At 51.9% G+C, this 13,883-nt stretch overlaps 5 protein-coding genes across 5 annotated transcripts; 3 read left to right on the top strand and 2 right to left on the bottom strand.

The window, feature by feature from the left end:
* Positions 1-1,181: 1,181 nt before the first annotated feature.
* Positions 1,182-2,453, top strand: V8C40DRAFT_248837 (exosome non-catalytic core subunit CSL4). The gene is made up of 2 exons (XM_083216626.1): positions 1,182-1,665; positions 1,729-2,453. Exons 1-2 carry the CDS (start codon positions 1,210-1,212, stop codon positions 1,897-1,899), a joined length of 627 nt encoding a protein of 208 aa, XP_083071499.1. The 5' UTR covers positions 1,182-1,209; the 3' UTR covers positions 1,900-2,453.
* Positions 2,454-2,886: 433 nt separating this feature from the next.
* Positions 2,887-4,057, top strand: V8C40DRAFT_41716 (uncharacterized protein). Its single transcript, XM_083222957.1, has one exon. The coding sequence runs from the start codon at positions 2,978-2,980 to the stop codon at positions 3,752-3,754; it is 777 nt and encodes a 258-aa protein (XP_083071498.1). The 5' UTR covers positions 2,887-2,977; the 3' UTR covers positions 3,755-4,057.
* A 34-nt stretch (positions 4,058-4,091) lies between these two features.
* Positions 4,092-6,144, bottom strand: V8C40DRAFT_248833 (pseudouridine synthase PUS4). Its single transcript, XM_083216625.1, has 2 exons — positions 5,909-6,144; positions 4,092-5,808 (listed from the first exon to the last, which is right to left on the bottom strand). The coding sequence occupies exons 1-2, from the start codon at positions 5,970-5,972 to the stop codon at positions 4,361-4,363; spliced, it is 1,512 nt and encodes a 503-aa protein (XP_083071497.1). The 5' UTR covers positions 5,973-6,144; the 3' UTR covers positions 4,092-4,360.
* An 885-nt stretch (positions 6,145-7,029) lies between these two features.
* Positions 7,030-10,160, top strand: V8C40DRAFT_248831 (uncharacterized protein). The gene is made up of 4 exons (XM_083216624.1): positions 7,030-7,642; positions 7,708-7,988; positions 8,056-8,214; positions 8,267-10,160. The coding sequence occupies exons 1-4, from the start codon at positions 7,378-7,380 to the stop codon at positions 9,821-9,823; spliced, it is 2,262 nt and encodes a 753-aa protein (XP_083071496.1). The 5' UTR covers positions 7,030-7,377; the 3' UTR covers positions 9,824-10,160.
* Positions 10,161-10,213: 53 nt separating this feature from the next.
* Positions 10,214-13,271, bottom strand: V8C40DRAFT_248829 (MIF4G like-domain-containing protein). The gene is made up of 4 exons (XM_083216622.1): positions 13,045-13,271; positions 12,474-12,949; positions 11,326-12,406; positions 10,214-11,260 (listed from the first exon to the last, which is right to left on the bottom strand). Exons 1-4 carry the CDS (start codon positions 13,100-13,102, stop codon positions 10,482-10,484), a joined length of 2,394 nt encoding a protein of 797 aa, XP_083071495.1. The 5' UTR covers positions 13,103-13,271; the 3' UTR covers positions 10,214-10,481.
* Between the last annotated feature and the right edge of the window lie 612 nt (positions 13,272-13,883).

The following is a 13,883-nucleotide window of genomic DNA, read 5'->3' as shown; positions in this document are numbered from 1 at the left end:
CCATTGCGATCGTTACAAAATCGTCAACGTCAGTGCGGCGCCGAAGCGGTGCCGCAGCCAAAGAGGCTGCCGGAGATAGCACTCGGAGGTCTTTTGTAAGTTCGCAGAACAACATGAAAGATATTGTTTCAACCAGTTAAAACAATGGCGGGTTTCGTGGCTGCTCGTATACCGGAGTCCGTACCCGCCCGCCTCTTGACTTAGCGCTCCTGAGCTCTCCGAAAGCGTCGATAGTTGGACGCCAGCTGGCATTGCGGTTTGTCAGCAGAAGATGAACCCACTTCATCGGCACGGAGTTCAAGAAGTCTGCCGATCTCCTGATGGTCCCTTTGTAGGCTGGACTAAGCAATTATCAACTGCTCGCCATTATTTCCCGGCTAAGTAGGTTTGACCTCTGCCCGACTAATCAAGGTTTGCCGCGCGCGGATTGGGTCAGCACTCAAGCGGGACGCAAAAAGGCGGGACTACGACAGAAATACCTTGTAGTTTCGTCCCGTGTAATTGTAATCAAACAGCTGAAGGACTAGGAGAAAGGTTATTATTGTATCAAGTAATACTTCGTACGGAGTAGATCTAGTAGCCATAGGGAGAGGGGGAGGCAAAGAATCATTGGCTTACCGGACACTTTGCAATCCCGCTGACATTGTCCAATCCACCTGGAATCCAAAGAAGAGCTGTAATGGTGGGTTCTCGCTGCAGGCTGACAGACGCTGGGAGTGTGAGTGAGCATCATGGGTTTCGCGATTCCCTGCCGTTGCCGAAGCTTCGTATAACTGCCAATGAAGAAGAATAGCAGATTGTTCACTTTGTTCCGGCATTGAGGAAAAGCTCGAATTCACTCCGTATGATATACTCGTACATGGTGAAAGTTGCAAGCCTGGAGTTTCGTGATATTTCGTGTTACCTGTAAGAAAAATATTTCGTGTTACCTGTAAGAAAAGGAACAGGGGCTCTATACCAAAAGGCACAATTCTTTCCGTTTGCCTGCCTCGCCATTTGTTGCTCCGCTTTCCCGCTGCCTTTGAGCCCACTCGGGTCCGAGTGCGGATGAAGAGGCGGAAGAATGTCACCGAGATGGAGCTAGCGGGTTGGCGGGCGATATCACAATGCACGTGACTCTTATCGCGATAAGACTTTTACCTGTAGTGAATGGTGATTTTTTGATAGAGCATCATCGCTGAGCTTCATAGAACGCCTGTTGAGCTTTCGATGGCCACCGACAGCATCCCTACTCTCGCCATACCAGGCACAATCCTGGGCCCAGCTAGCAAGTATGCTCCGGGCCCGGGCACGCATATTTACGAGGGCAGCATTGTTTCCTCGCTGCTGGGCAACGTTGCCGTCAGAGCACCGGCGAAGGCTCCGGGCCCGGCCAAGCGATTGAACAAGATTACGGCCCCTTCTGTGGAAGAACTAGCAACCATATCTGTTGTTAGGCGCGGCCGCAAGCGAGAGGTGCTACCAGATGTCGGCAACATTGTATTGGCGCGCGTGGTGCGTCTCATGCCTAAGCAGGCCATCGTAGTCATCCAACAAGTTGGCGAGACGGTTCTACAGACAGAGTGGCAGGGCGTGATACGGGTACAGGATGTGAGGGCGACAGAGCAAGACAAAGTCAAGATTCACGAGTCATTCAAGCCTGGCGACATTGTTCGGGCCCAAGTGGTAAGGCACTATACATTCGCAGAGTATTGATGTTGACAGAAGACTGACGCAACGAACCATCAGATTTCCTTGGGAGACCAGGCCAACTATTACCTTTCAACAGCCTCAAATGAACTTGGTGTCATTATGGCCACGAGTGATATTGGAAATGACATGGTTCCTATTAGCTGGAAGGAGTTCAAGGATCCCGAAACGGGGGTGAGCGAACCGCGAAAGGTGGCCAAGCCAAGCTGAAGAGGAGTTGAGGGAGAAGAAGGTTCCAGAGTCCATCTCCAACTAGAGGCTGCTGCGAGATGTTGAAACTCAATCGCCGCCCTTCTATCGAGAAAGACATCTTGGACTGCAAATAATATCAACAACACTAGGTCCGGTTACCTAGCTAGGCACTTGGGCTTTCCGCATTGACATGTATGCGCTCATGCATGCACATACTCGTGTAGGGTCGGGGCAAGGGTTCAGGTTGGGATACAGGACCACGGCGCAGAACAGCATCCAAGTACGCCAACGGGCCACTGCTTGAACTCCGGATGCCGAAATAGTATAGTGAACCCGGCTGCAGCCAAACGAGGCGATGAATGGCATGTGCTGCTATATAATGCACGGATATGTTGCAGCCGAAACTGGCTGATATCTAGAATGGGGGCGAATTCAGGTTCTGGTTAGCGCACTAATTGAAGCTCTATTTTGGGACAGCCCGCTATAATACCTAGGTACTGTAGAATGAAGGTCACTGTGCCTGACTAGAGACGGCCAGCTATGTATGCCCTGAATTGCCGAATATATCCGTCTTCAATTATTGACCCTCTGACATCAAATCCGCTGTGTCGTCTGCAGCTAATAATAGCATCAAAACCCCCCTTGGTGTCTTTCATGTAAGGTAGTAGTAGTATTAGACTCTTCCGGTAGTCACACAGACCAGCTCTCCATCAATTGATTGCAGCTGAGACGATATAAAGTGCCCTGAAGCAGCGGACCCAGCCGCTGTCAGTTCCCCCCAGCCCCCCCTGTTTGCAGGGCCTCCCTCCTCCCTTACGCCCCTGTCCGCAACTCCACCTACACGCGACATTCTTCAAGCCGCCCCGCCACTTTTTGGCTTCTTCAAACCTGTCTGCTTGGTGCTTGATGGGCATCAATCCCGCCCTTCATCGTGTATGTGCCCGGCCATAACTTGTAGCGGTGCCAGTACGTATATCGACAGGATTCTTGCAAAAGAGCGGTCTGTGAAAAAGAACAGCCTGACCTGACCCGACCCGAGGGAAAGCCTGAACCCTGCTAGACTGCACAAAAGATTACAAGCAACAGCAAAGCAAGCATGTCGTCCACCATGGTCTTCACGGCGTCGAAAACAACATCGCTCTTCGTTGATCCCAGCCCGTCGTGCTGCCCCAGCTGCGGCTTCGTGATCCCTCCGCAGCACGAAGAACCGCCGTCGACACAGCTGCTCGATGCCCAAGCCCGCATCGCCGAGCTCGAAACCCACGTCTTCCAGCTGAACCAAAAGGCCACCGCCGCCGTCGACCGCTGGGCCGAGTACGAGGCCGAGCTGTCCAAGCTGCGGGCCAGGCTCTCCTCGTCGCCCGAGCCCACGATGACCCAGAGCCCTACCCGCTCGTCCTTCTTCCAGGCCGGCGCCACGAGAATCTCCGCCCTCATGTACTCGCGCCGATCGCAGCCCGCCAGCCCTCCTGCGTCCAACAACAAGCCCTTGCCGCCTGTGACGCCGCCGCCTACCGACTCCAGCAGCCCGTCAAGGACCCCCGGCCGCAGGGAAGAAGATCTGCTCGAGGCCCTCAACAAGGAACAGATGCTGCGGAGGGCTGCGGAGGGCCGGCTCAACGCCACGAACAAGGAGGTGGAGGAGCTCAGCGTGACGCTCTTTGAGCAGGCGAACGAGATGGTGGCCACGGAGCGCCGCGCAAGGGCAGCTTTGGAGCAGCGGATATCCGAGCTGGAAAAGCGAGACGTGGAGAAGAAGCAGCGGCTGGACAAGCTGGAATTGGCCATGAACCGCATCGAAAAGGTCAAGACGCTGCTGCTGGAAGGCTATGACGCAGCGGCTTTGTCGCTTGCATCTGAAAAGATTGAATGAATGAAATGAAATGCGAGGAATAAAAGTAGTACTGGAACCAATTGGGTGGGTTAGGTCTCATGGGTTGGCAATGGGATATAAGATTATTGGGAACCGGCAGCGCAGGATATTTTTCTCTATTGGCTTTTTCATTTCTTTTGTTGGCGAACTGGCTCATGCACAGGAATAGGGATTTGTCCTGCTTTGAATCTTTTGGTTGTTTCGGCTCACACAGATTGTGATACTCGACCTGGGGAGTATTAAGAGTATATAATAAGATACTCTGTATAAAGTGTGCCTTCTGGCCACACTGGATAGAGCATTTCATGGATGGGAACATGAAGCGAATTGAAGAATTGTGTATATGCATTGTGCTATGGCGCAAGAGACTACCATCAGTCATAGTATCTGCTTCTATATAGACGCCTTCATGTCCCTAAGGACGTTGTTCGTTCACCGCAAACGCCTGTGTTCCTGTCCCCAACCCTCAACTGCCCTCTGAACTGATTGTTATCAGTCATGGTAATATCGCAACGCTGCCATTTGGTTCCCCATTTCCGTAAAGGATGTGTGGGTGTGAGAATCTGCCTAGATAGATTTTTGAGATATATGTTTTCTTCGGTTGCTTTAGTCGTCGAAGCCGTTCCAAGACTTTTCATCGTCCGACTTGCTGGGCACTTTGTTGCCATTTGTCTGCCGAGTTGGCTTCTCTCCGTCACCCTTTGCCTGGATTTTGCGGGCGGGTGATGCTGCACCATTGACAGATGGAGACCGTGATCGCTTCTCTGATCGAGCGGCATTAGTAGGCGATGCAACTGGGTTAGCGCTCCTCTTTTCCTGCTTCTTCTGCACCTCGACCTTCTCGGGAGATGGGCTCGTGGCCTTGGGAGCTGCCTTGGGGCCGGGCCAGTTTCCTTCGGGCTCGCCATTCCATCGCGCAAGCATATCAGCGACCTTGGGGCCCCAGACCTCCTCTCCTTTGGCCAAATCATCGTACTCAAGGCAGTTTGTGCCACCAATGGTGAAGTCGCTTTGGCGGACACGGGCAAGCTCCGCCATGAGACCCGCAGATCCCAGCTTGGTGCCGAGATCATGGCAGAAGCTTCGGACGTAGAAGCCAGACGTCACCTTTAGTCGGATCCTGGCGGCAGGGGGTCCCTCATCGCTCCATGGTGGAGGGGTGCTTTCGTCGGGCGACGGAGGGACGAGATTTTTGCCCTTGCTAGAGTAGACGGGCTGAGGTAGCTGACCGAGAGCACCAGACATCATGGCTGAGTGCCTTGCAGGTTTTTGCTTCTTGCGCGGCGCATCTCTAATAAGCTCGTCCTGTCGCTCCTCAAACTTGCGCTTGAAAGACTCGTGGGCCGCAACCGCCTGGTCATCTTGCTCCTTTTCCTCCGGCGTGAGCTTTCGCGCAGTCTCCTGCTGCTTCTTAACCCTCCAGACCTGCTCGGCAAGGTTGCGCTCAGACGCCTCGGCCTCCTCCGTTGGCCAGCGATGGTTGTGTGTCTTCGGCTCGTAGTAGTCCAAAAGCTCAACTTCCAACACCTCGACTTCCCTTCCCTCAATCTCCCTGGGTATAGGTCTTCCTTCGCGCGCATACTCGTAGAGCGGCTTGCCGTTCATCTTGAGCGCCGAGAACAAGGGCGGAATCTGAATCTGCTTTCCCTTGAAAGTTTCTAGCTCCTTCTCCACCATCTCCTTTGTAATGTGGTCGTATGGTCGCTTAGACAGAATACGGCCCACTCGATCATAGGAATCGGTGCTTGCGCCAAATAGAACAACGGTTTCGTAAGTCTTGGTGCAGTCGAGGAACTGGGGCAGTTGCTTCGTGGCTGAGCCGATGCCCAGGATCAGGACTCCGGTAGCCAAAGGGTCCAAGGTTCCTCCATGGCCAATCTTGACTTGTGACGCTTTCTTCTCGGCCTTTCGTCGATTGAATTGAGGGCCCGATTCCTTAAGTCGGCGCGCGATTTCTGCATCGATCATGGGCTTGAAGAAGGAAGAGGGGTTGAAGGCTTGCTGGCATTCTCGCACCACCTGGGCTGAGCTGAGGCCGCAAGGCTTGTTGATGGCTAAGACAGCGCGCATTATTGTATTAGCAAGATTCCATAGGCGCCAGATACGCTAGAAGAGATGCGACAGAGCTGGGAAGCAGGATGAGGATATGCCTACCGAAAACACCATCCCGGACGACGTCCGAAGCCATTGTCGATAACACTTTTCCAAGCCGTCGCATACGAGGCCTGAGATGGGCGAAGGAGGGAAAGACGAAGATGGTATGAAGAGGAGAAAAAGGAAAACGGAAGAAACGGAAGAGAAGATGGCGGGTATAAGAGGGGGAAGCTGCAAGTTGCGCAGTTCTCACCACGAACTCACTTTCACCTCCGGCCTTCAGTCCGCGACTCAGGCGACGGGTGGTTTTGGCTGGGAAAAAAAAACTTGTCCTAGCGCGCTGATAAGAGATTGCGAAAGGTGGGTGTACCTGTACCTGGGTCGTGCCGGGTTAGCGTCAATGTACACATGATGCCGCTAGTAGACCAGCACGGAGCATGTATATAAGCCCCTCCCGGGCGCATCAAGTGTACAGGATACAGCGACTTGCCGATACCAGGACGGGGAAAGGCTCCCCCGTTGAAGGCTGATGGTCCCTGTCACCATGAATTCAGATCCAATTGACAAATTCCATCATTGTTTGATGACTTTGAATTCAGTAAACTTTCACTTTAGAATGCATCATATACAGCTTGAGGCTTGGATTTGACAGGTTCTAACAAGGTAGCCAGCACCAAAGCAACTGCAAGCTACCTATGGGTCAAGTACCTCTACATTGACATTTGATGGAGTCTCCAAGCACGGGCTGCTATTATCGATACATTCCTCAAGTCTACTCCCATTGCTACCCATTTCCCATAGAATCTGTTATTTGCTATTCCTACTATCTTCTATTACTATGAAAGTTACAATTGACGGAATTTGTGACCTCAGATGCTGGATAGCAAATCCCCGTGTATATTTGCCTGATATGTCCAGAGTAATAGATGCTGTCAAACCACCAAGTAAGAGCCCGCGGGCGGTCAAATATTGATTGAATTGAAGTCTGGTTTCCCATTCTACAGCAGGGCGATAGTGGGGTCATGCAACGGCGCTGTGCTACAGTGATCCATCAAGGCTCTTACAAGGCTGGTCGGCGCATTCAAAGCCGCTGACCCCTCCGAGATTCTACTGGACCCAGCAATCGCGAACGCCTATGACGCCGTGCTAGCGCGCTCGTGTTCGCCCACTGCCGCTTCTCTGCCGCTTCTCAGCCTTTTCGACTTGCGCGCCTACGATTTGGACGTTGCATCTACAACTGCGCAAACGCTGCCGATATACCACTTGGGCTCGGTTATCTATATCTTGCATCTGGATCAAATCCAAGAGAATATCTCAGCTCTTCTACTCCCAAGATCATCCCGCTGGCCCTCTAGCAATTCCGCTATCCAACTTGCCGACTTCAAGTCTGCCTCTCGTACCGTCGCTACCACCAAAGCACCAAAGCTCTCAGCCTCCAGCTCTCCCTCGAATCCAAATCCGCGGTTGTTCCTTATCCCGCTTCGAAAATCATATCGTCCTATGGTCACCTACCACTTCTGCGATTCATAATGAGCGGACGCAGGCGAAGGGCGTCGACGTCGAGCGTCGAAACCATAGATGGAGACAAGATCCGCTGGTTGCAGGAGTCTTCCGTTGTCAGATCACAGCCCAAGGACGTCTCCAAGGATGACTATCCTTGCTTCGAGCTGCGCGATGCCACCGTCTACGATAGAAAGGGAGAGACTCTCGAGAACGCACTCAATGTCGTCGTGCGAGGCCCATATATCGTGCGAGGCCATCTCATCATAGATGATCCATCTCAAAAGACACACCGTGAGTTACTGCCACCCACACCCTCGCTTCCTCGCTCCTTGTCTCAGCAACGCTAACAATCGCAGTGATCATGAGGGTCAAGGCATCTACACCTATAGAAATCCGCCATTGTATCGCTTATTCGATCGGAGAAGACGATGGGCGCCCTGTCGTATGGGTTCTGGGTCGAGGCGGCTGGTACGAGATAAACCCTTCAGACGCATACCGACCGATATTCAACAAGATGTGCGAGGCCACGACCATGTATTACAGTTTGGTGGACATATACAGCTCTGGCAAATTTGGCAAGACACCCGCCGCACCGGCTGCCAACCTCCTAGAGGCTCTCCGCACTGATTTATTGCAGGTGGGTAAAGCCAATACACGCATGAACCACATTCTTCTCAACGACCAATACTAACGACGCTTCGCAGTATGCCATGAAAGTAGGTGATGGAGCAACGTTCAACGAGGTTATACAGCGGTGTGCTGAGCACGCCATCTTCTTCGTTTGCCAGTTTGGACAGGAGTCTCTCAGCCTTATAGACTGGAAGCAAACCCCATTCCATAAATGGTTCACGGTTGAGCACGCCGTAAGTTGACTGTTCCTGGTCCGCGAAAGTTTTGCGACTAACATACATACAGGACGTGGTGCATAAAACAGAGTTGGCGCTCAAAAACCCACGAAAACCAAGCAGTCCGGCGCGCGAGATAGTGAGTCCGGCACCGAGCAACAGGTCCTCAAACCGCATTACCAGGAGTCTAAGCACAGAGGCTGTTGATCCCGATCAAATTCAACTATCGAAACGGCCGAAACCAAGCCCTCTTGCAGATGTGGCCACCCCTAGTGCTGCTGCTCAGAGCCCAGCAATGCCTACGCAATCTGCTGACGGTGCAATGAGCACTGCGGCAGATGATGGCTCTCCGTTCTCCTCCGTCCTCGCTGCATTAGAAAAGTGTTATATCGAAAAGAGTGGTTCTAAAAAGGGTCTCACTGCAACGGCTACAGTCAATTTTATCTGGTTGAACTACAGAATCCCCAATTACAAAGACGGCACTAAAGGAGCCCATCGCATTCCCATTGAAGAGGTCTTGCATTATAATGCTGCCGCCTTATTGCAGGTACTTGACAAGGAGAGGTTCCAGAAGCACGAGCTCTGGTCTTTTCTCGAGGAGTTGTCAACAAAGCCATTTTCTACCCACGCCATAAAAGCATCAGAATTTCCTTTTCGAATGATACCCCGCAAAGCCATGCCGCGTGAATCCAAGAAGCTAGTGCCAGCTGCTATTGACCCAGAATCATCCTCACGTGAAGCTGGCGCAGCAAGTCCCAACGATCCTCCTCGTCATATCGGCAAATCACTGAAACGACCTGGCCGGAGACCGATTAAAACATCAAGCCTGCGAACAGCGACTGCCTCCAAGAAAAGAACCCACGCTGAGATTGGAGATGAGAGTGAGCCGGACTCCGAAGCCTCGGGCTTGAAACGGTCACACTTTTTCCCCGATAAGGACGAGGAGGAGGAGGAGGAGGAGGAGGGAGATACCTCTATGCAAGACTTGACCGAATTGACAACCCCTAGAAAAGCTGGTCCGTCTGTTCAGTCGCAATCAGACGACGTAGAGCCGATCCAGATTGTAATTCGCACAGAGAAGATACCTTCCACCGTCCCCAAAGGCCCCGATGATACTTGGACGTGCGAAGAAGATGGCTGCGCTTATGTTGTGCGAGGTGGTGACGCGCAAGGGTGCCAAACTCGGATTCAAAAGCACTTTGAAGAACACCAGGAGCAGAACAAAAGACTCAACCTCGCAGTTACAGAAAGCAGCCGTGGCCACATGCCGATTAAGTATGCCTATTTCCCCCCTTTCCTGATACTCGTTGAATTCCCTCCCACCACAAACACAACAACAAGAACCACACCCGCCGTCGACGCCCCTTTAAGCCCACCGCCGGAAGCCATACCAGATCTAAGTGGATCAGCAACAGAGACATTCCGTCAGCTTGTTGCTCAATTTCGCCGCCGTCCCCAGCCCGTTTCTGATAGAATACCGTCTCTAACGCTGTTACAGTCATCTACTCGAGAAGCTCAAGCGAATGGGCGAAAAAGCCCAGCCGGACCAATCGCCGGATGGAACACTTCCGCAGCCGATCAAGAGGAAACTGATAGTGTGACGCTGCAGCTCGAGGACGACGATTGATTTTTCTTGCTCGTCGACGGTAGAACCCCACATGAATGGCTGGCATTTGTCTTTTTGGCCCTTGCTATTCTTTTGCTCTTTGTTTTTATTTATTTGCATTTTTTAGATGTAATGGCAGGCTATCGGGATGGTGGTTTCGGGATAAAGGGATATCGGGATAGGGGCATTAACACAGCGGAGTTTACGGTTGAGAAATGAAACGACTTTTGCGATTTTTGTTTGATGAGTGCATGTATACCATGATGAGTTGCACGCCTGCTGTTTTATCTCTGGCAGATAGCTTTGGAAGGAACGGAAACATTTTGGAATAGAATAGCCGTCAGGCAGCCTGATAGGGAATGAATATTCGCATAAACATTCACATAACAGTTTTCCCCTTTTTGATTCAAGGAATATACAAATGCTCTTTATTGCATGACTAAAAGTTTCTGTGTTCTGATTTTTCTAAACCTTTGCGAACGTGTTAGCCCGCCCCTATAATCCTAACAATTAGAAGAGAGAAAAAAGAAAAGAGCAGAGCCCTCAAGCCTCCCCCTAGCAGCAATATACAGCCACCGAGGTTCTCTTTCTGCCCATGTTTCGTAGTGTCCGAGGCTTCTTCCCTGTTGTCCCCCATCACACTCTACAGTATATCGTCACAGTCTTCGACCCAAGCCTTCTAAACGGCATCGACTCCATTCGACGATTCCGGCTTTTCTTTCGAGGCCTCAATGACAAAGGCCTCTTCAATAGCTCCCAGCCGCTTAAACACCCTGAGCCAACGCTGACCCCATCTGCGGATCAAGGCCTCGGGCTCACTGGAGCCGTCACCCATCTCCATCAGTTCATCCTTGTTGCCACCAGCCCAACTAACCAACAAATCATTAAGAAGGCCGAAAAGGTCTTGCATGGCTTTGATCTCACTCTTGCGCCCTTCCTCGTCCGCGTCGGGAGAGGCGAGAAGTTGACGAACTCTAAAGCTAACCTTGGTCACCGTATTCAAGACGAGCTCGAAAATGTGAGGCTGCGCAAGAGCCTCGCCCGCATTCGCGCCATCGACGGGAGAACCATCCGTCAACGCCCAACGAACAACCGACGCAGGCGTCAGGATGGAGTAATTGAGCAGCTTCTCAACAATCGACAGTGCGATGCCGGGATGTGCGTGCCAGTAGGACATGACAGCTGCCAGTACCTGGTTTTGCGCCGCCGGAGACGAGTTGGCAGCGCTGAGAAGGCGCTCCTTGCTTCGGTCAATGCAAGCCAAGACGTGGCTTAGAGACTTGGATCCAACCCAGCAGATGGCCGTCATGAAAACGTCAGTGCTGGCAACGACCGGGTCAAGTGCTCTTTCACCGGCTTCAGCCTCAATCTTGTCGATGATGGGCTGGAATTCTTCATCAGGGGCTTTTCGTTTAAGCAGAGCGCCAATTTCTTGGCCTTCGCTTGAGAATGGCGTGTCTATACGAGGCAACACGGTGAGCAACTTGGATAGAACGTATGTTATAGATGGTAGTTACACTTACCGGCATTGTTGAACTTGAAATCAGGTACATCCTTTTCCTTCTCAGGGCCAATCAAAGGCTGGTACGGTTCAGGAAGAGTCTTTTGGATTCGCTGGGCGAAACTCAGTCGCACTTCTTTGTCCAGCGCGCCTCTCAGGAACCATTTTGCAGGATGAAGGTCAGAAAGGCCGCAGTCATCGCTCCACTCCGCCCACTTCCACGTGAAGCCAAAGTTGCTCAGGTGGTGAGAGAACCAGTCAAGGAATCTAAAGCTCAGCTGAAGATCCATCCGAGGCGAGTTATTGTAGAGGTAGCGAATTGCTCTTCCCAAACTAGGCGCAATGGCAGCAGGGGCGAGTTTGCAGGCTTCCGTCAAAACAGAGTGGTAATAAACCAATTTGTGCTCAGGCGCGGGTAACTGGAAGAGCTGTGCAAAGACAATGTCGACGGCGACATCTTCAGGCTTCCATGTAGACTTTCCAGGAGCCGCGTTGCGTAATTCATCGAATGGAGTAGCGCGCTTAACAAAGGTATCATCCGCAAAGTAGCAGTCCAGATCAATGAGATATCTCGCTGTGGCGTTTCTGTTGAAATGGAGGCCATTGATAGTATCAGTAAGGCCGTCCCTTATTAGAGAAGACGCCACGCTCTCCGTCGAGGGGACAGATTCGACTTCCTGGTCAGCATAAACGGAAAAGTAGACCTCGGGAAACAGCGGTCGAGGACCAGTAATGACAGTGGATGGTATGGAAATCGTGGGCAAAGCATGCTTTGGTGCATTGGCAAGCTTGTCCTGAGCCTCAATCTCCTCTAGAGGCATGTTCCAGGGCCTTGGAATGCAGGTCAGCTCCCAGTTTTTAGAGGCCTCGGCTTGCAATTGCTTTTGCAAAAGCATGCACAGGCTCAGGGACGCCGATGCGCTTTCGCTCGAGGGGTCAGGGTGGTAGGGGTCGACCAAAGCCTGGAGCGCGTGGGGTTCGGAAGCGATGATGTCGGTCTTGTCCATGAGATCCGCTGCCTTTTGCTGGAATTGGCCGGGGGCTGCAGCCATGATATAGGGGATCGTAAGAAGGATGATCTTGACAATTTCCGTGCCAATGGTCTAACACACGGTTGTCGTTAGTATGAAACCAGATGATAAAGAGACCTCGATCAAAAAAGAAACGTACATCCTCGGAGCTTGCCGTCTGCAAGTCGGCAGCACGGCTGAAGAGCTCTTCAAGCAGAGGAAAGACTCCGTCGCCCTCCAAACACGCTTGCAGGCACGCCAGAAACTTCAGGTACAGCTTCACGTCTCTCCACTCCCCCTTGGCGATCTTGCTCTGAGTTTCTTCAGCGACGGGGGTGAGGACGGCGTCCACAATCTCAGGCTTGATGGTGTTTGCCACGAGCACAACAGCCGCCACGAACGGCGTCTTCAAAGGCTGCTCGACAACCAGCTGCATGGCCAGGCTGACAAACGTGTTGCGTAGGTTCTCATCGTCATAGTTCTCGGCCACCATGCGAGCAATGGACTGCACTTCCTCGGACCATCGGCGCAAGGGGGAGTCGGCAAGGCTGAGGAGCTGTCGTCGAAGACGCACGGGCACGGGCACTGAATCTATTCGCCTCCGTTGCTGGCGGTGGTCGTAATGATCATCGTCATCTGCAGGTAGGGACGGTCGCATGAGCTTCTGCAGAGCGTGTAACGAAACAATGGGGGAGTTCCTGACGAAACATTGGGGGAATCCTTGAACGAACCTCTGTATCTCCTCTTGCGATTATGGCCGCCTTGCTGCCTTCGATCGTAGTCGGCCATGATTCGACTCTTGGCTGAAGCGAATAACAATTGTGAGGAAGGCAATTGATGATTGCAAACAATGTGAGCGCTGGGTTGGTGAGCTGCTGAAGTGCTTAAAGCTCGGGAAAAGCTGCTGCAGGCAACGCGCGCGACGGCCTTCAAACGCTGACCTAGCACAAGGTTAGTGGTTGATGGATTCCCTGCGCCTGAGTGGGCCCGCGACGTGCAGGCGGCCTAGTCTTCCCGTTGTTGCCTCAGGCTACAACTTTTTTTCCGTGTGAGAACCAACATCCAGTAGGTTCGTTCATTGGGCAACCCATTGGCGAACAGAATATTAGGGGAAGGAAAGGGTTATTGCTTTGATGAAATGAGTTCAGTATTCTATCATTAATCGTCCTACCTACTAGGTACTGCTACGTACAGTAGCCGTAATATATGTACTTTCTGCCACTATCGCATATTCTTCTAGTATCTGTTACTATAGCCATGTTCATCTAATACCTGGTATTATTCTCATCATGAATGCTATCTTTCTGCTACAGGTAGCACATGAATATTTTGCATGTGCCTCGAAGCGCTACAAGGGTGGAACCGGGAGCTTCAAGGTAACCTCAACATCAGAGAATCATGTCTTGTGCAATGGAGTACTCTTTGTTAGGCTAGCTGCAGGAGTTTGTCTGTTGATACCATCTCCATGCTCTGAAATGCCCAGTGGCCGAGTTACTCACAAAGTCAATGTAGCATCTTGCACAAATCTTTCTTCTTGGATTTAGATGCTTCATCGAGGTATGCATATCTG

The sequence above is a fragment of the Trichoderma camerunense genome (genome assembly GCF_050948025.1).
Source record: "Trichoderma camerunense strain CBS 138272 chromosome Unknown V8C40scaffold_12, whole genome shotgun sequence".
NCBI lineage: Eukaryota > Fungi > Ascomycota > Sordariomycetes > Hypocreales > Hypocreaceae > Trichoderma > Trichoderma camerunense.
The sequence above is the reverse complement of the archived record's forward strand: the minus strand, read 5'-3'. Positions and strand labels throughout refer to the sequence as shown.

What these genes read in the sequence shown, in the direction of transcription:
- V8C40DRAFT_248837 (XM_083216626.1), top strand. Translation starts at nt 1,210, where the DNA reads ATGGCCACCGACAGCATCCCTACTCTCGCCATACCAGGCACAATCCTG. An exon ending in ACATTGTTCGGGCCCAAGTG is followed by an intron (nt 1,666 to 1,728) that starts GTAAGGCACTAT and finishes ACGAACCATCAG; the next exon opens with ATTTCCTTGGGAGACCAGGC.
- V8C40DRAFT_41716 (XM_083222957.1), top strand. Translation starts at nt 2,978, where the DNA reads ATGTCGTCCACCATGGTCTTCACGGCGTCGAAAACAACATCGCTCTTC.
- V8C40DRAFT_248833 (XM_083216625.1), bottom strand. Translation starts at nt 5,972, where the DNA reads ATGCGACGGCTTGGAAAAGTGTTATCGACAATGGCTTCGGACGTCGTC. An exon ending in CGTCCGGGATGGTGTTTTCG is followed by an intron (nt 5,809 to 5,908) that starts GTAGGCATATCC and finishes GCGCTGTCTTAG; the next exon opens with CCATCAACAAGCCTTGCGGC.
- V8C40DRAFT_248831 (XM_083216624.1), top strand. Translation starts at nt 7,378, where the DNA reads ATGAGCGGACGCAGGCGAAGGGCGTCGACGTCGAGCGTCGAAACCATA. An exon ending in TCCGCACTGATTTATTGCAG is followed by an intron (nt 7,989 to 8,055) that starts GTGGGTAAAGCC and finishes GACGCTTCGCAG; the next exon opens with TATGCCATGAAAGTAGGTGA. An exon ending in GGTTCACGGTTGAGCACGCC is followed by an intron (nt 8,215 to 8,266) that starts GTAAGTTGACTG and finishes ACATACATACAG; the next exon opens with GACGTGGTGCATAAAACAGA.
- V8C40DRAFT_248829 (XM_083216622.1), bottom strand. Translation starts at nt 13,102, where the DNA reads ATGGCCGACTACGATCGAAGGCAGCAAGGCGGCCATAATCGCAAGAGG. An exon ending in TCGCAAGAGGAGATACAGAG is followed by an intron (nt 12,950 to 13,044) that starts GTTCGTTCAAGG and finishes CCCTACCTGCAG; the next exon opens with ATGACGATGATCATTACGAC. An exon ending in TTTCAAGTTCAACAATGCCG is followed by an intron (nt 11,261 to 11,325) that starts GTAAGTGTAACT and finishes TGCCTCGTATAG; the next exon opens with ACACGCCATTCTCAAGCGAA.